Source organism: Dermacentor albipictus, chromosome 7 (assembly GCF_038994185.2).
Source record: "Dermacentor albipictus isolate Rhodes 1998 colony chromosome 7, USDA_Dalb.pri_finalv2, whole genome shotgun sequence".
Classification (NCBI taxonomy): Eukaryota; Metazoa; Arthropoda; class Arachnida; order Ixodida; family Ixodidae; genus Dermacentor; species Dermacentor albipictus.
Window position 1 is genome coordinate 70,116,347 of NC_091827.1, and position 20,634 is coordinate 70,136,980.

General features: G+C 46.3%; 1 protein-coding gene across 1 annotated transcript; it reads left to right on the forward strand.

The window, feature by feature from the left end:
- Positions 1-708: 708 nt before the first annotated feature.
- LOC139048029 (neprilysin-1-like) lies at positions 709-13,705 on the forward strand. Its single transcript, XM_070522380.1, has 4 exons — positions 709-930; positions 2,567-2,892; positions 9,586-11,195; positions 13,319-13,705. The coding sequence occupies exons 1-4, from the start codon at positions 822-824 to the stop codon at positions 13,599-13,601; spliced, it is 2,328 nt and encodes a 775-aa protein (XP_070378481.1). The 5' UTR covers positions 709-821; the 3' UTR covers positions 13,602-13,705.
- The last annotated feature ends 6,929 nt before the right edge of the window (positions 13,706-20,634 follow it).

A 20,634-nucleotide genomic window follows, 5' to 3' on the forward strand; every position in this document is an offset into this window, starting at 1 on the left:
TTTGCGCCGAACCCTAATGGCAGACATGTCGAATACAAAGTGTCACTTGAGAAGCGAAACGCTTATTATGAGAGTGCAAGGCGGTGGCGAGAACTTATCGCGATTTCATTGGTCAAGCAGCAAATCCACCCCCTCGAAGAACGCTACCATATGGATACTCAAGGGGACAATATTTTCCAGGAAAATACTGCTTATCCTGACGAGCGTAACGTGGAGACAGACGCCTGTCAGCCGCAGTTACTGTTCAGGTTTTGAGTGCTTTGCTAATAAACCGAGAAACAGGGAAAAAAAAGAACATTCGTTCAGCAGCCTACGTTCTTTTATCCCATCAACTAAGTGTGACGTGCAATAAAAAAATGACAGAGAAAGATATCAAGCACATTGTTATTGCCCCTGAATTGGGCCTCCTGATAAATATAACTGAGTTGACGGTAAAGTCATGCAACCCTTTTATAGGTTGCATGACTGGGCATTGCCATCATACGTTTCCTTCGTGAGTACGAAATCCTCAAAAAGAAATACGTAGACGGGCACTCACGCAATTTTATGTAAACAAGCCGCAAAAAGGAAAGACCAACGTGTTCGAAAATGGGTGAAACACATAGACGGGCACTCGATCTACTCACGAAAATTTACGTAAACATGCTGCATAAAGACGTGTTCGAAAATGGGAGAAAGATGAAGCATCTTTGATGCACGCGGCGCGCGAACCCGGCGCCGTCACGAGACGCGGGGCACAGAAGAAGACAGCGGAAGGCTTCGCGACCGTTGCCCGAGCTGCTTTCGCCCGGAGTTCTTGGAGGGGAGACCGGCAGCCCACCATGTCCAAGCTACGGAAGATAGCCCACCATTGCATGTCCGTGCTCTCGAGCTTCGCTTCGGCCGTCCTCTTCGCTTTGGCGTTCATTCTGGCCTTCCTCATACTCGAGGGTAAGCCACGTAGAGTCTCCGTCATGGCACGCCTTCTGCGTACTGTATACAGCCAGCCAAATGTTTTTTTTTTTTTAGCTGAACCGCGGGAGCTCCGACCTCCTCGGTTCTCCAGCCTTTTACGAGGGAGAGGCTTTGCTGCACGGTGGATGTTAAGCTCGTGGCTCGAGAAACGGGTGTCTACCATAGACTACGTCGCGAATTCGTCTTAGCGCCTCTATTTTTAAGTTCACTTGAATTGGTGACTACAGATTTGTAGGAAACCTGATAGTGGCTTCATGGGTGACATTTGTGAACGTTTATCATCAGAGTGTTGAACTAGCTTTCACCGTTGCGCATCCCTCTTTCAATGTCATCATCATCCCTCATCACACCTTTATGTCCCCGTGCCCCCTCCCCCTGTGCAGAGTAGCAGGCTAGAGCACCTTAGCTCAGGCCGACCTCACTGCCTTCTTTCAATTAAATTATCTCTCTCTCTCTTCCTCGGGAGGCGTACCACTCTAGAGCTTGCGCGTCTGAGCTGTAGAATTCGGTCGGTTGGAAGTACATATATTAACACTGCGAAAGCGACATGCTGGTTTGCGCGTTTCGTGCTACGCGACACGGCCCCGGAAAGTTGGCACTGCAGGTGAGGGCTCATTGCGTGACAGGAAAATGTCTGCTTTGCGGCACATATGTCGAACAGCCTCGCCCGCGGTTGCGGAGACAACCAGTTTGATGAGTGCCGAAAACCCTTGTTCTCAGAACCCAATAAACAGAGCGGCAACTCTTTTTTTAGCATCTTGCATTTACTGGACAGACAAAAGTATGTAGTTTTTTTATCAACATGGGATATAACAAGGAGATGTAGGCGCAGAGGCATGATGCTGAAACTCCTTCTCTCTTAAACAGGGGGTATTGTTACACATATAACTTTTTTTACGCTTATGCGCATAGTTTGTGTAGAACTAATGCAAGAGCAGTTAATGCACGCACGACATTGCAACGTAGCCCTAAAGAGAACAAAGCGACATTAACAAGAAACTCACCAACCAGCATTTCGAACGAGCTCAACAATATGACAGAAGTTGCAACGTCACAGTACCCATACAGTACGCGACACATTCTCCCTGTGAGACGCCTCAGCTAACATCGACCGATTACGGTAAGCAAATGGTGGCGAACTTGACGACGCCTGTGACCCTTTTCTCTTTAAGCTGCCGCACGGCACCTTGTTTATCTTTGCACCCAGTGTGATATACAAAGCCCCGGACAATATACAGCCAACTAGGACGCCTTTCAAATGAATGTAATTAACGCTGAATCCCGGAGGGTTAGTGCTAATCCGTCAGCACAGCCGTGCACGCGAAAAAATATATATATACACACAACCACACAAGGACACGTCGACAGGACGAGCGCAACTAATGTTAACGTGTGCCTTCTGTAGTTCTTTCGCGCTTGCGCGTACTACCAACGGCTACTCAAACCCAGTGGCCATCGCCCTCGAGGTTAGTGTCGTATTACGACTGTCACATAAAACGAATATGTGCGCGTGCGGGACACGCGTGTGTGTCGGAAACGCCTAGCACATAACCGCGAGCACGCACGCCTTTCGCACCGCCCGTAAAAGCACGTTCCCATAAACGTGGCGCAGGGTACCACCGCAGAATGGACATGGAGTTCCACGAGAACGGCGAATCGGCCGGCGCCCCAGGCAAGCTACACCGCCGTCACCGCCTCTGGCACCACTCCGACGGGGCTCTCCACGCCGCCGACCCGCACCACCGCCAGGCGCGAGACCCTCCGGGAGCGCGGCCGGGTACCGGCAACGGCACCGCCACCGCTCGCGGTAGCAGCGACGTCCCGCGCCTGGACGCCTGCGACGACTTCTACGAGTTTGTCTGCGGCTCCGGCGGCTTGGACAGAGAAGGGGAACTGCTCAAGGAAGTCGCCGCGCCACGACAGCCTTACGTCCACCAGGCAAGCGTGCTACGCGAACCAACCGCGAGGTGGTGCACAGTTCGCGGAGCGCTGTTAAAATTAACGGATAGGCATTTTAGAACGCGCGATAATCTTCTTTATTTTTCACTCGAGCAACTGCGCAATCGCGGCGAATAGTTTGAAGAACATGGGTGCGGCAAAATTGCTTCTTTCTTTTTGTTTTTGTTTTTTTGCAGCCACGACAAGCAGCTAAAAATTTGGCGGCGCAACTCGTGTCTACATGCGTGTCTAGTTGCACGTCGCAGGGTTATAAAAAGAGAGAATCGAATGTTTTCTGTGGGTGCTGAGGTCTCCGGACTACTTATGACGACAACACAATCGCTCGGCTTTGCGCTGTATGACATTTACTTGCTGGCGATCGAACATTTCTAGACATTGGTGTGGATATAGTGCACTCACACATTTTAAGCCAGCACTGTTAACTACAGCGCCAATCACGTGAGAGCCACATAATGTAGAGTTCTCTTTAGAAATGAAGCGCGCCGTACAAGTGAAAACGACACCGAGCTGGCGATGGCGCCCTAGCTAGCCTTGACGAGCGACGCTGTTTCACTCGAGAAGGGAACTGCATGCACATCTCCACTTCTAAAATCTCGCTGTAAGCGAGATTTCAGAATTAAGAGAAAATATTGCCGTATACACTACGCGTCACCACAATATTTGGCACATATACCTACTCCTCAAAACAACTATGCGAAACAATCAATCACTTTTACTCTTCCAGCTCTGCTCAATAATCTTGCCAACAAATCTGTAGATGTGTCACAGCTGTGCAAAAAAACAATGCGAGATCAGTTCCTGTGAACTATGATGCATTTATTTATCTATTTTCTTATGTTTTGCTCATTAATGTGAAGCTCTCCTTTGTATTTTGCAAAATGCTCATGTTCCGTTGTGCAATCATTGTCCGTGCATATGTATGAAAGCAGTCATTTGTATGAAAATTGTTTAATAACTGCTGCTGCTGAGTAAAGGAGCAGCCACCTCGTCTAGCTACTAGTCTCAGTAGCTTTTTCTGGTCACTCCTTCCTTGTGTATTTGTTCAAGGAGAATAAAAATCCAATTCAATTCAATTCAATTCTGTGCCGACAAGGGTTCGTGCAATGCGCGGATTCCATATTCTAGACACACTTATGGCATATACAATCTAGCGGCCGTAATCTGCGACTCAGTTACATACACAGACTTGGGCTACACTGCACGAACTATGAGCAGTGATGCGAGTTAGTGGTCAAGTATGCCCCAGGTCTGGGGACACGAGTGTGTAGATGTCCCTAAATTTCGCAGAATTAGACAATGTGATAATCTGACCGCGGTACCGTCTTGTCTTTTAATTTCTTAAATCAATTCTGGAAAAAACATCGAGAGAAAAGAAACTTATTTGACCTTGCGTATTTACGCGAAACTCGGTGTCCCTTCAGTGTTTCGGCGACCTGAGTTGTCGAATATTTCTGTCACGCTGGTAGTGCGAGCACATGAAAACGCGCTACTTCCAACTTTAAGCCAAGAACAAGGTAACATTTCTTTTTTTTTACTGCGATGCTTTCTTTCTGGGAAACTCGTACCACGTTTGCTTTGTTGCATGCAGCCCTAAATGCACTAATTCGTTTGCTGGTAGCTGTAACACACGCATGAAATTTTTGTTTCTGCAGAAAGTAATCTATTTCGTGGTTGATACATTCGTCTGAACCTCACATTGAATCATAGTAGTATGTTTAGTAGTAGTAGTATGTTTATTTGGCCATATTATATACAATACAATATGCCCTCGAGGTGAGGCTAAAGGAGGTAGACCAAGCATACCTCCTGACAAGGCCTAAACCCCGATCACACATCATGGAAACGGGGGCCGAATGGACACAGAGAAAAAAACAAAACAATGAGCAAACATGTTCACAATAGAAAATAGTTAATGATAGACAATAATAAATATCCATTAACAATAAACAAAACATTTCATAATATGCACAATCAAAAAAAGAAAATTAAGTATACAGAATTAGCTGAAATTTAACCGGGGGGGGAAAAGAATCGTCAGTTTTTTCTTAAATACAGACACACTATAACTTTCTAAAGCAATCTGAGTAAGAGACTGGTAGGCATTACATAATGTTATAATTTGATAATCGGTTGTTTGTTTACTATAATTTGTTCTGGGTCTTGCAGTAGATAGGGCAACGGAACGTAGACCATACGCAACGTTTCTCGAATTATAAGTATTAGAAAAAGAGTTAAAGTCATGTTTGACTTTATAAAAAATGTGAAGAGCCAAACTAAAATTGTATAAGTGAAAGAAATTGCGAACATGAAATGTTTCGAAAAGATTAGCTTCAACAGATGAACTTGAACTTAATGAACGTAGAGGTCTTTTCTGGAGAGAAAGCAGTTTGTGTGAATCAGTTTTGTTGCATGTACCCCACACTAGGTTGCAATACACCAGGTGAGACTGAACAAGGGCAAAATATAACTGTTTTTTAATTTGTAGTGGGAGGAGATGTCTAACACGATAAATAACATAAATAGATCTGGCCATTTTTAGTCTAATGTAGTTTATATGATCACTCCAACCCAAATCGCTACGAAAAAACACTCCAAGGAACTGGCAACTATGAACTTGCTCGATGTTTGAGTCATTAAAAAATAGTTTGATGTGATGATCTAATGGTTTGTTTTTTGGATTGAAGAGCATAAACTTTGTTTTGTTTACGTTTAATTGAAGTTGATTAACATAGAGCCAAACCGCTAACTCCTCAAGCCAGGTATTACATTGGTGTTCAAGTACTTGGAGACTGGAGCCGGAAAAAAAGACATTAGTATCGTCGGCATACATCAGGATATTAGGAGTTAATGGAATGTTTACAATGTCATTAATATAGAGAATAAATAAAAGTGGTCCCAGAATTGAACCCTGAGGGACACCGAATTTTATCATACCAAAACTGGATTTTACATCATGAATCTGAGTGTACTGTATCCGTGCAGTTAGATAACTTTCCAATAGTGAATTTGCCACTCCACGGATCCCGTAAGTTTTTAATTTGTGGAGCAGTATTGTATGTTGCACAGAATCGAAAGCTTTGCGCAGGTCGAGAAAAATTCCAACAGAAAAAAAGCTTAGTTTCAAAATTGTTAATTATAGAGTTTTTAATATCTAACAGAGCAGATTCTGTTGATTTACCGGCCTGAAAGCCATACTGTTGGGGGCAAATAAGATGTTTAGCTTGTAAGAAATTGTTTAGTCGCCTATAGAGTATACGCTCAGCTAACTTCGAAAACAGAGGCAATACCGAAATAGGACGGTAATTATTTGGGTCATTTTTGTTGCCTCCTTTGAATAAAACGGTAACGCGCGCGACTTTTAATTTGCTAGGGAATACACCAGAAAGAAGCATTCTGTTACAAATATGCGTAAGAGGGCCAGCAATAATATTTACAGCACATTTGATAGGAAAAGCAGCAACTTCGTCATCTCCAGGTGAGCAGGTGTTCCTGAATGAATTAATGATAGAAATAACTTCATCCACTGAAGTAGGGGACAAAAATATAGATTCAGTAGTGCAAGAGGGTAAGTATGAGTCAACAGACCGAGTTGAATGACAGCTAGCAGAGGGTCGGTACGCTCCGGCAACTAAAAAGTGTTCATTCAGCATATTGGCAAGTGAAACTCCAGCATAATTCACCCCATTGACTTTCAGCTGAGAAGGAAGACAATTCTGCCTGTTCCCTATAATAACGTTAATACCTTGCCAAAGTAATTTAGGATTGTGTAAGATTGACGAAAACTTATTTATATAGAAAAAAGATTTAGCTTTCTTTAGATCTGAGTTTAATTTATTTCGAAACTTCTTAAACTTAGCTAAATCATCCGGGCATCGCGTTTCTAAAAAACGAGAGAACATTTTGTTCTTTTCTTTAATATGTTTCAAAAGTGCCCCTGTCATCCATTCTTTTCTAGCCTTTCTATGTTTTTTTTATAGTTTGAGTTGGGAACGCAGCGTAATAGCATTCAAGCAGCTTCTGAATAAATATATCATAAGCACGGGACGAGTCATTTTCACCATATACATCTACCCAATTAATTGTCGACAACAAGTGACAAAATCTGGAGATGCTCTTTTCATCATTAACTCTACGAGCTTGAACGCGTTTATTCAATTTGGTCGTATCAGGAAAAAGTGAAAAGAAAGGTAAGTGATCACTAATTCCAGAAGAAAAAACACCGGATATGCAACTCTGAGGTGGGAAATTAGTGAAGCACAAATCAATTAATGTTTCAGAGTGCAAGGATATGCGAGTAGGCAATTTAATAGTATTGTCACAACCATTAGACAGCATTATTTCATTTAAGTTAATCTTCAGAGCGTTATCCTCCAAAAAGTTAATATTGAAGTCACCTAGTACAATGATACGCCAGTTGTTTTGGTTAGCAAACTTCAGAAAACAATCAATGAAGCGAAAAAAATTGTCAGAATTTCCTTGAGGGGGGCGATACACAACCATAATAGTAACTCTATGAAAAGCAATGCAAACAGTTTCAAAATCAGTACAAACAATTGAATAATCCGACAAGACCTCAAAGCACAAATAATTTTGCACATATAAAGATACACCACCACCACGCTTTCCATCTCGAAATACTGAAATGGGCTTATAACCAGCAAACTCGCTGACATCTGCATTTGAGGTAAACCATGTTTCAGTGAAGGCAATAAGGTCAAAATTAAAGTTCAGTTTAGTTAATTCAGCTTCTACTTCTTGAGATTTATTTTTTAGGCTTTGACAGTTCAAGTGGTAAAGAGATAGTGTGTTGCGAGGATTGTAAGCACCATCCTTTAGAAAGTCGGTGAATGACTCGGCAGTAAAATAAGCCATTTTTGAGCAGGTGTACTGCGCAGTCTCGCAGCAACAGTGATTAAACCATCTTATCAATGTCCTCCTCACAAGCGATCCTGATGGCTCGTGCACCAGGTTGCTTTCGAGCGTAGATCTTTCCTTCCTTTGACCAGACGAAAGCGTACTTCATTTCCTTAGCCTTCATTTTAGCGAGCCACAGTAAATTCCTGCTAGAAGCCGTCAGGTTATCAAAGAATCGAAGGTCATCTTCGCATTTTTTGCGCTTTGAAATCCAGTCTGATTTTGTGGATCGGTTGGCAAAACGGATCAAAACCACAGGCACCTTGTCTGGTTGAGATGGAAGGCGGTGTAGCCCTTCAATGTCATTTGCTACAAGTGTGGGCAAGTCAAGCTTTACAGCAAGGCTGTTTACTTTGCTCAGTAAATCTTCACCATCTGTCACAGGCATTCCATGTATTTCCATGTTTTGCCGCCTACTGTACTGGCTCAGGTCGTTCAATTCCTGACGCAGTTTTCGAAATTGCTGACCGTCCTGGTTTGCCTCAATGTCGTCAACTCTCTTACGCAGGAGCTCGATTTCCTTGTCATGCCTATTAGACACTTCGAGCAATTTGTCATACGTGTCAGACATATGTTGTACAGACTTTTCAATGCTTGAAACGGTTTCCTTCAAAGATGTCAGATCATCCACTTTGGCCGTGAGATTTGCCAATTACTTACTAATCCCAGCAAGCCGTTTGCATAGGACAGCAGAAGATGCATCACTGCTGCTATCCTGACTGCGAGACGCCGAAGACCGACATGTCAAGCATTTCAAGACTTTTCTTCTTAATTCGGCATTTTTTGCTTTAAAACTCCGCTCCCCAACCCCTGCACACTTCCCTATATGAAACCTTTGACAGCAATCTGCACAAGTCATAAATTCTTCACCATCTATAATGTCTTCGTAGCATGCAGAACAAGGATCAAAATTTTCAGATGACATTGCAAGCAAGACACTAGACCATGGGCAGCAGTGGCAGCAGTGGCGGCAGCATGCACTGGCAGCTTAACAACAGTAAGAAAAGACAACTAACCTGCAAAATTCAAAACAGTTGTTTGAGCACTCTTGTGCAGCAACGTGCCACCGCCACCGCTGCCGATGTGTGAAGGCTCTCGACGACTTGCGCAGCTTTATATACAGAAGGAAGGGGGCGTATCTTCACGTGATGACAGCACGTAGCCAGCCACACACGGTGCGTCAACGAAGCCAGCAGAATGCAGATCGCGCTTGATACGGAAATTCTTCTTGCAGACGGACAGCAGCGAAAGGAACTGCAAAATTCAAAACAGTTGTTTGAGCACTCTTGTGCAGCAACGTGCCACCGCCACCGCTGCCGATGTGTGCGCCACATCCGTTGTGCGCCATCCATGTGCGCCACATCCGTTCATCCATGTTCATCCAGCACATCCATGTGCGCCACATCCGTTCAGCATTAGACTTAGTGATTTAAAACGTCACGCCCCATTGTGTTGGGTTAACAAGTACAATCACTGCATTAAAAAAAAAGCCCTTGTGGAGTTCACTAAACTTGTATTAAATCACTTCGGCGTCTGCAGTTCTGAAACCTAAACGATGGGTACCTAATTTTTCATGAGTGGCCCAGATATGCAAACATACCTCGAGTGGAAGGATGTCTCTCTCGGAAAGTTTCAAGAACTACTGTAAAAATATATTTATCGGTATTTTGAGTTTTCTGGAACCTTCCCTAGCTGTGCAGCTCCACAGAGTCATTAAATTTGACGACTGATCGTCTACTAAACGCCTTCTCATCACAGGTCACGGAAAGGCTCCTGAGCAATCTACAGGACACATTCAGTGCATACCGTGAGGCGGACCCTTACAAGGACTTTCCCAGCATGTTTATCAATCAAGCGGCCAATTTCTTGCCCAACTGCACGGCCGTCTACAGCCGCAACGGCATGGGCTGGGACCCATTCCAGGACATCCTAGAAAACATCGGCCTGGGCCGCTGGCCGTCACGGCTGCCCGAAAACATCAGCAGCCTTCCGGCACTCGTGGGCAAAGTGGACGCTGCCCTGGGCGTGTTCCCGCTGGTCGGCGTGACCGTCAAGAACGAGTACGAGTCCAAGTATGCCGTGCACCTCGACGTTCCGGCGACGATCCTCAAGAGGAGTCAGACGTGGTACACGTCTGCGAACCTCACGGAGTACGCCTTCAGTATAGCCAAAGCTCTCATTCAGATGGGCTCCGTGAAGGTGGCGGCCGAGGTGCAGGCAGCCGAGATTGTCGGATTAGAAGTCCAGCTGGAGGAGGCCGTCAGCCCGCGACAGTTCGAGCCTCCGCCCTTGAGGACGCGGACCCTGGATAAACTGCCACACGGCCGCGCCTGGGACTGGAAGGCGTACTTTACCACGCTTCTCAAGAACTTTCCGGCCGATGAAGAGGAGTTTGTGAGCGTCGAAGTCCTGGCGCAGCAGTATTTAGAAGAACTGGCCAAAATTCTGGACGACACGAACACCTCGCGCGTCGTCTTCTACGTTGGCTACAGGGTGATGGTTCATCTTTCAGCCGTGCTTCCCGACGTAGTGGAATATTTTACGCCGCTTAGCTTCGACGGCATGATACCCAGCGCCAACTTGAGGCTGCAGGCTTGCGCGAGGCTCTTAGAGCTGGTCTACCCGCAAGGCACGCGCACTTTCCTCCGGATGTCCCTGGGACTTCCCGAGAGCACGCTGCGGTACGACACGCGCTACGACTCCGAGGTCCAGGAGGTCTTCGGCGAGGTCAACCGACACCTACAGATGGTCGCCAAGCGCACTCCCTGGTACGACCCGGTCGAGCGCGTCGTCGCCGTCGAGAAGCTCAAGGCCGTCCAGTTCACCTTCTTCGGGACGACGCAGAACCTGACGCCGATCGCCGAGTACTACAACCTCAACGTGCCCGTGTTCCGCGGCACACGGCTGCTGGAGGGCTTGTACAACATGCTCATCAACAGCCGCCGCACCTACTACCGGCCGCAGATGCGTTCCCGCGACTGGGACAACCGCCACCACGCGTCCAGCCTAGCGCTCGGCTACGAGTACACGCACGGTCGCAACGCGCTCTTCTACCCGTACTCCAACGTGGCCGCTCTCAACCTGACGGCCGGTGGCAAGCTGCGCGCGCTGGACATCCCCGTTCTGGGCGCGAACATGGCGCGAGGCCTGGTGGCCGCCATCGACGAGCGCGGCTCGTACATCGACCACAGGGGCCGCGTGCGGAGCTGGTGGAGCCACGAGACGGCGGCCAAGTACCACGTCATCCGCGACTGCTTCCGGGCCCAGTACAAGCGCGCCCTGGAGGAGGTTCTCCGCGACGACGTGGACCTGATACGCACCATAGAGGAGGACATCGCGGATAACGCTATCATCTATCCGCTATTCAGGTGAGCGCCCAACGCATGCGCGGAGCGTGAAGCACGCCCTCAGTCCTTTTCATTGACTTCCCGTTGGAAGCGGCAGACGGGCGAGCACCTGTGGCAAGAAATCATTTTCCTCGCTGAGCAAGACTTGCGAGTAGGGTTTACGGGGTTTGGTGATTTGTTGATTGGTACCGCTTAATATAGTAATTAAATTAGATGTCTACGAGCGGTCACTGCACATATATAGCATAGCAGGGTGGGAGCTGGGGCGAGTTAGAAGTCGCTGTAGAACTTGCGAAGCTCGTTACAAACGGATCATAGACAAAGAAACAGAGCCGTAATTGCTGTGCCTCTTTGTTTCCCATTATGTCCCATGTTTAACGTTCTCTTTTTCTTTTTTGCAACGTCACCTGGCGTTGTCGAGCACGATGATTTTTAGGGCTTGCCCGATGTGAGCCCACTAAATTCATTTGTTATCTGGATACCAGAGGCAATAATAATACTGTCCCGTGTCCCCCTCCCACGCAAAAGAGCGTGCTGAAGCTACAGCGTTCGAATTTGGTGTCGTTTGTGAAAGGGCTGTCTATGTGCGAAAGGGCTATCTGTGTGTGGGTAGTGTGACAAGGGAGCTCACACTCCTCTCCTTTGTGTTTCGCGGCGAAAGCAAGGGAGGGTGCTGTGAAACGTGGGCTTCTTGGGCCGCGGAAATTTTGCCCCCAAATTTGCGAATTTCCAACTATACTCTCGGCTATCGCTGCCGTCAGCTTCGCCAAAGCACATATAGCAGTAGCAAAAAAAAGCAGTTCTGATACTAGGCCCACTGAAAATTAACTGCCGCAAGCAAGAATCTATTGTCATGAAATTGAAAGGCATCGGCTTTTGATTTTTATTACAAAATTAATATAGGCTGCCTTCATGTCATCGCTGATAAGTTGGATACTGAGAGTGAAGGTGTCAAAGTTAGCGCCTGCCCATATATCGTTTGTTGCCTCCTTTAATTTTTTTTCGCTCGGGCAGTAAGCTATCAAACAACCTTGTGACGGCGTGCAGGCTATAGTTCTGTGGCTCTAATCGAAATATTGGCCGTGATGGTACCAAATGGCAGATTTACAAGATGTCCTGCCGTACTTCGAGGAAATCAGCCATCATTTACAACAATTTGCGGCCAGCACTGCAGCTTATGTAACCGTAGCGTTTACCGGGAAACGCTGGCAGCCAATGCTATGCACGAAGGCGAGCGTTCTGGTAGAAACGCGGCCTCTTGCGAGGGCGATCTCCTGTTACTGTTTCGAACTGTTTAATATTTCGGTCTGAGAAGAGCTAGCATAAAGTTGTGCGCTGTTGGTGTCTTTCTTTCCATTACATTTGTTTGTGGGCTGCAGTTGTCAATATTCCGAGGAATAACTTTGTAAAGAATAACAGACAAGGTGTGAGCAACTTTGGTGGTAGAAGAATGGTGGGATATGCGTGGTTCGGAATACGGTTCGAAATTTCTTTCGCCGACGCGACGTCCAACGCTATACGCGGGACGCCGACGCAGGATTTTCTGCGACACGTGGCCCTTAACGCTGTCACGTTAATAAAAACAGGTGCTCGTGCCTGATATATGTTGTGGCGACATGTAAAAACCCTCGTATTCATTAGTATTAACGCGACAGCGTTAAGGAGCTCGTGTCGCAGAAAAGCCGGTGTCGGTGGCGTTGGCCGTGAGCGATAAATCCCAGCAGGTACTTCGTGAATATAAAGCAACTTGCAAGATGGGCTGGGTGGGAATCGAACCAGGGTCTCCGGAGTGTGAGAAGGAGACGCTACCACTGAGCCACGAGTTCGATGCTTCAAAGCGGTACAAAAGCGCCTCTAGTGAATGCGGTGTTGCCTTAGAAAGGAGCTGTTTCTAAGGCTCAGGCGTGCGTCGCTTGCTCAGGCGCACCTTTCGTTGCCGCGCCGAACGCTGCGTTGCTCGACGCTCACCGCGTCCGATGCGGGGCGCGTAGTCGCTGCGCCGTAGCCCATTGTCTTACACCCCTTCGCGGGTCGATGGGAACGCTGTCGCATTCCACTCTTGAAGGCGAAGCTTACGCGTCCTCCAATTTTTTTCTTTCTCATCATTTGTAATATGGATACGCGCGGGAAACCTGCCACCGCAGGTACTACATGCGGCAGGCCAAGCGCACGCTGGCCGTGGGCTCGGGGCGCATGCTGCGGCGGCTGTTCTTCGTGCAGTTCGCCCGCGGCCACTGCTACCGCACCAACGACACGCGCTACGAGCGGCGCCTGGCGTTCTTCGGCGAGACGCCACCGCGGCTGCGCGTCAACCTGCCCCTGGCCAACTTCAAGGCCTTCACCGAGGCCTTCGGCTGCCAGGAAGGGGACACCATGTACCCACGCAAGGAACGCTGTTCCCTCTGGTTCACCGAAGACGAGAGATAAAAAAGGGAGATATTCGAGGGTGTTTGTCGGGGTGTTTTCCTCATTTGAAAGTAAATGTGCTACGTTATAAACGTGCCACCTTTCGGTAAAGGTGGTCGGTTTCATTGTTTATTTTTTCTCGCCAATAACCAAAAAAAAAAAAAGGCGCGCGGGCTTGGTTGTTTCTAAGCACGAAATGCTTTCAGCTCCGGTTGTTGGGGACCTTCGACATACCTTCAGCCAAAATCCTGAGCCGTTGTCCGGATGCTCATTATGGAACGAGAACACCAGGACATCGTAGCTGACAAGGAGATTTATTCACCCGTAGGCACGCTTACAACTGTGGTATGAACGAAAAGTACAGTATAGGGACAGCACATGTAATACATCATACTTGATGCAAACAAAACAGACTAGCAAATGAAATAACAAATGGTGTCTGCTTGACACTGGCTTTGCCACACACAACAACAACAGCAACAGCAAAACTGGTTGCAGCGTCCACGCAGAAGCATTTTTGTCAGCCTCGAATTTATTAAAGGTACCAGGGGCACATACAGATACAGTCTGAACTCAGGCAACAGAATTGAGCATTATTCTGGCTGTAGAAAGACTTTGCCTCGGGAGACGGTTATGTACCGCGTAGACCAGCGGCGAAGAAACTCGGCTTCACCGAGTTTGAACAACTGTTCTTCAAGATGACCCCATATTATCACCCGTAGTTTCCGCATTCTGGGCTACATTGCTCTATTTGTCTGCCGAGATCGTTCTGCTATGTTACGGAAGCACCACAAACTGTAGCTAGCGCTGTAGTAGACGAGACTCGCAAACCGATCTCGGCGCTGTGGTGGCCGCACGATGGATATTCCGAACATTCTTGCAACTAGCTTCCAGAAGGTGTGTGCTACAACGCAGTCCTTTACTACATGCGCGTTGGTCTCCGTTTGTGCGCAATATATGCATTTATCATTCGCTACCATATGCCAGCGTAGCGAGAGAGAAACTAGATCATCCCGGCAGCCACTCAGAACTAAAGAAAATGAGGCCTTTCGGCGCCAATCCTTTGTACGGGACCGCATCACATAGGCTAGTTACTGCCCGAACAAGTTGCAAAATATATTGCTTCCGAGTTTTTCCAATTCTTTGTTCACAATATCAGACAAGCTGTAACATCTCGTACGCTGAAGTTTTACTTTTCATTCCCGATAGGCGACGCTCAAAAGGCAGCTACAGCACGCAGGCACGTACCCAGGATTTTTTTTCAAGGGGGGGGGGGGCACCACCTTCATCATCATCATCATCATCATCATCGTCGTCGCCTTCGTCGTCGTCGTCATCATCATCACCATCATTAGCCTGTTTTAAGTCCACTGCAGAACGAAGGCCTCTCCGTGCGATCTCCAATTACCCCTGTCCGGCGCCAACCGATTCCAACTAGCGCCCGCGAATTTCCTAATTTCATCGCTCCACCTAGCCATTTGTCATCCTCGATTGCGTTTTCCTTCTCTTGGTACCCATACTGCAACCCTAATGGTCCAACGGTTATCTAACCAGCGCCTTAAATGACCTGCCCAGCTCCATTTTTTCCTCTTGATGTCAATTAGAATATCGTCTATACCCGTTTGCTCTCTGATCCAAACAACTGTCTTTCTGTATCTTAATGTTATGCCTAGCAATCTTCGTTCCATCGCTCTTTGCGTGGTCCTTGCTCTCAAACATCTTTGTCAGTCTCCGACTCTCTGCCCCATATGTCAGCATTGGCAAAATGCACTGATTGCACATCTTACTTTTCAATGATAATGGCAAGCTTCCAGTCAGGAGCTGGCAATGTCTGCCGTATGCGAACCAACCCATTTTTATTCTTCTGTGAATTTCCTTCTCGTAATCAGAGTTACCTGTGATTAATTGACCTAGGTAAGCGTGCTCCTTCACAGAGGCCCACTGGTGATCCTGATCTCTTGTTCCTTTGCCCGGCTATTTATCATTATTTTTATCTTCTGCATAATAATATTCAACCCCACTCTTACACTCTCTCTGTTAAGGTCTCCAATGATTTGTTGTAACTCGTCTGCATTGTTGTTGAATAGAACAATGTCATCGGCAAACCGAAGGTTGCTGAGATATTCGCCGTCGATCTTTACTCCTAAGCCTTCCCAGCTTAATAGCTTGAATTCTTCTAAGCAAGCAGTGAATAGCTTTGGAGAAATTGTGTCTCCCTGTCTGACCCCTTTCTCTATAGGTATCTCCCTGCTTTTCTTGTGTAGAATTAGGGTAGCTGTAGAACCTCTGTAGATATTCTTACGCGAAAGACGAGTCAGTAAGACGAGAAACTATTTATAGGTTATATTTACAAGAACGCTTGCAGCGCTGACCGGTTAGATTCACAGCGCGAGCCCAGTTCGTTCTTCCTCCTCTTTTCTGGAGTGATGGCACCCACGCGCCTCGTTCAAACAAATACCACACGCATGTAGCAATATTACTCCGCCAGTTATTCACAGAAGCAAACAAAATCATCGTCATGCGGCCTTATCAAAATGGCGTCGTGCTTGATAGCTCCGGATCGTCCGCTGTTCTTGAAGAGTTTTTCCATCGGCGGAACCAATGAGGTATGCAACAGACATGGACAAAGTGTACGGAGTCTGAGCATATTTCACTCTTCAAAAGTCTGCGGTACAGTTCTTTTCACTGCTGAGCCGGTTTACTCATGAAACTTCACTGCCAATTGAAGTGAAGCTCGACAATAAATAGTTGCAGCGAAGCAAGCATTTCAGTTCAATAAAGAATTAGGCTTTCGTCATTCCACTGTAATAGGCGAGGGAAAACGTGTAAAATTAAGCGCTAATAATTTTACTTTTTTGTGGTTACCGCCTTATTTGGGTAACAGGAAAAGTTTGAAGTACGGATTATTCGCAGCCTCGTGGAGGAACAGTGGCTGGTTGTAATGAGGGCGTGAGCGAGACTTTACTGTAGACTTAAGTTGTCTCCGACTATAGTAGCATTTTTTTTGTATTAGCTCTGGAAGAACTACAGCGAAATATATATTTGCGGAACAATCACAATTCTTTTGGATTTCTCGTTTACTGCTCCAAGTGCGAAAACGACTCGTGTTGTTATTTGGGAAGTTGCGTACCGCTGTGTGGCCGCCAGTCCCATACAACCGCGTAGAGCGCAGGATACTGCGATTGTAGACGTACTGCGCCCACCGCGAAAGGTTAGAAAAACACCCACATAAGCACAATAGAGAAGTGGCTACGTGAGGCGGCTCGACCGATAACTGTAGAAGCGTCATTCAAAACACGTAATTGTTCTCCGCTTCCGACGGCGTTTTCTCTACTTCCTATTTAAATAAAAAGATGTTGATCCATAAATATTTTATGAAGCAACGGTTATATTTGTTAGATTTGTTGTTAAATTCGCTTTTCCTTGCAGTTTGGTTGTTGCCTTGGCTTTCTCCCTTAGTAGATCGCTAGATTTCTGAACTCCTTGCGATTTTTGTTTCCAGTTGCCAATTTTGCACGAAAAGTGCTATACAATTAGGGAAAAACCAGACGAGGTAACGGGCGACAGTCATCTTGATTATGGGTTTGAGGGTTATTGCAGGTTTTCGTGATGGACGCTGTGTCACATTATTTTATTTCCCACCTTATCTACCCGCCGCGATTGCTCAGTGGCTATGGTGTTGGGCTGCTGAGCACGAGGTCGCGGGATCGAATCCCGGCCACGGCGGCCGCATTTCGATGGGGGCGAAATGCGAAAACACCCGTGTGCTTAGATTTAGGTGCACGTTAAAGAACCCCAGGTGGTCAAAATTTCCGGAGTCCTCCACTACGGCGTGCCTCATAATCAGAAAGTGGTTTTGGCACGTAAAACCCCAAATATTATTATTATTCCCACCTTATCTAACCAATACCACGTGTATATAATTTCGGGCATCTGCCAGCGTCGCGACGAGCTGTCATTCAAGGAAATAATGAAGCAAAAGGACAAGTTAAACGTAATTCGCGTTTTCTCCGCCCGCAGCTCGTTCCACGAGAGTACAGACCAGCTGAATAACAGCCGCATCCCATTCCTGGTCCCAGGATGAGCCTAAACAAAGAAGGTTGAACTAACAAAAGCAACAGCTATGCGCGTGAAAGTTGAATGGATGGTGACAAATAAACGCATCTCGAGTTAATCTCGCGGGCGCCGAATCTATGAGAAAACTGGCCTTCACATCCTAAGAGATGCTGATAACTACCGCCATTATTTAAAAGGAGGAGAAATTGGAACAGACAAGGAGAGAACAGAAAAAATAATAGTCAGACATTCACAGTCGCAGAGAAACCTCCCCTATCACAAGCGTTCATACAGTCCAGTGTCCTTGAAGAAACGCAGAAGGGTTTTTGTGGCCTTTCGCGTGCAAGAACGCATCGATGTTCTCTCTATGACAGGGGAATATTACGTAAAGTCCGTATTACGCGGTGGCACAATATGGCGTGGTGTGGTGTGGTGTGGTGCGTTATGGTTGGGCGTGGTGTGCCGTTGAGAACATGCGCTACACCCATTTTAAGATTGTAGACAGTTTTAGTACTGCGTACGTAGCGTACGCAACGGCGTTGCGTACGTAAGATCGCTGCGTTCTGCAAACTGCGCATGTGCAGAACGCAACACAAACGCTACGAGATGCGTACGCGGCCGCTGCGTACGCACGCATCCGATTCTTGCGTGCGTACGTGGGGAGCCTTGCGTGCTGCTCTCGTGGTTCTCATTCGTTCGGGAGAGCGCGAGACAAGAGTTTCGAAAAATGGCGGTGTCGAAGGCGACCAGCGGAAGACTGTTCTTTTCCGTGGCATACGACTTGGCTTTGCTGCGCGAAGTAAACGCGCAGAAGCCTTTCCAGGATCCTGCAAAGTGGGAATGTATAACCAAAAATATGAATTTTGCTTTTACGAAAGTCTTCAGCGTGCGCTGTTTCGCGAAAGGCTCGACCTGCTTTTGGCGCAGTTCGTCGCAATGCCAGCCTCAGAAAGCAAGCACTCGGTTTTTATTTTTCTCGATATGACTCGTGCATTTAATCCGTATTAAAGGTAGTCTCTTAAAGGCCTAAATATAGTTCGATGAAGCGGGAACGCGCCCAGACGTTACGTCACGTTAGCGAGATCAACAGCGTCTAGTTCGACCGACGGTTCGACATACTGGCGGACGCGGCCAATGCGCTCCGACGCGCCCGGCGTCTAACGCTCGCCTTCTTACGTACGTAGGCATTTCGCAGTACTAAAAGCTCTAACGCGACACACGCTCCTACGTTCCGCAAAGCACTTGCGTGCTGCGTACGTATCGTCATGACGCAGTACTAAAAGTGCCTTGTGTCTAGCATCATCTCCAACCAATCTGCTTTGCCGGTAGCCATTTCACAGTTACATCTACTCTCGATTACGGGAGAGCCAGCATTTTCTTTTTTTTCCCTCTGTGTCATGATACTTGGCATCGCAGTTACATGTCATTCACTCAGGAGATTTTAATCCCATTTATCAAATCTGTGTGACTCAATTACTTAGGGTAAGCTGCCATAATTCTCAGCATACTGTTCTTTAGGGCAAATGATTCCGGTAACACCACATTGTGGATATGTGTGCCCTTGCAACAGTTACGTTTCGAGTGCATGCAAGGAGGTATCCCGGTCTCGACCGTTCATAGTGCTTACTAGAATGTAGGCGGCCGAGAACCGAAGCTATAGCCTAACAGCCTCAGTGAAGGAAATAATTACCCGTCTATCACCGATTTCATACCATTTTCATTAATTAATTAATTAATTAATTAATTAATTAATTAATTAATTAATTAATATATACTGTATGTACTATATGAAAATTCTTCTCAAATCCGAGAAAGAAAACCGGCTGCGCAATGTGATGAAAGTAAACTCTCCGGATATTACTTGCGACACAGCACAAAACACGCACCAAGAACAAGGGACAATTACGGGAAAACATTTTTAGTGTAAGCGGACGAGAACGGAAGGAAGAAGTTGACAACGCAATGTGCTACGTCTTCCTGCCACCCTTGTCCGCTCGCGCTGACAAATATTGTTTAAGTACCAACATGCCGAACATACAACACTTACGAGAAGCATACATTTGCCTCTCCGTCTGCGAAGATAAGGAACAGATGCAGTGAATCTGTATGTTTAAATACTTTTTATAGGAAATTTAGAAAATAAATAATAGATTGGTTAGATAAATTAAATGTATACTTGTAATTATATATGTATGTAACTTGAATACTTATAAAATTTGGAGGATTCACGTGATACGATCTCGTTTATTATTTTTGTGTAGCATTATTTTGTTAAGGCAAATAAATATCCTTGAGTGCATTCCTGTCCTGTTTCCAGCTTTCATTTCATTTTAATTTGTATTCTTTTAGCTCACAATTACGCTGTGAGAGATTTTTTTTTCTGCGCACACTCTTGCTGTATATTTCTCTTTATATATGTTTAAATATATCCTCTATATAAATATAGTGAAAATAGACATCTTTACCATGATTTTTCACTGTAATCAACGCTGTTGTAATCTGAAAAATTGTGCGCATGTATTTAACCTGCCACACGCCGTGGTTGCTCAGTGGCTATGGTGTTGTGCTGCTGAGCACGAGGTCGCGGGATCGAATCCCGGCCATGGCGGCCGCATTTCGATGGGGGCGAAATGCGGAAACACCCGTGGTAAATAGATTTAAGTGCACGTTAAAGAACCCCAGGTTGTCGAGATTTCCGGAGTCCTCCACTATGGCGTGCCTCATAATCAGAAAATGGTTTTTCAATGTAAAGCCCCATCATTTTAATGTATGTAACCTTATGCCAAACCTGTCGCTTGCAGGGGCTGATACCTTTGTCAGGCTCTGTCCGGCCTTTAGTGTCAGCTTAAACTCGTTTCAACGAACAAGATGTAAAATTCAAATTCAAATTTGTTACGTTATAGGCTTCTGTTACGTTGTGTCCCAATAATTCTAATTTTACCATTGTTACTGATTCACTCGTTCACTGTGCAGCAAGTCATGGAAAACCAAACATGGT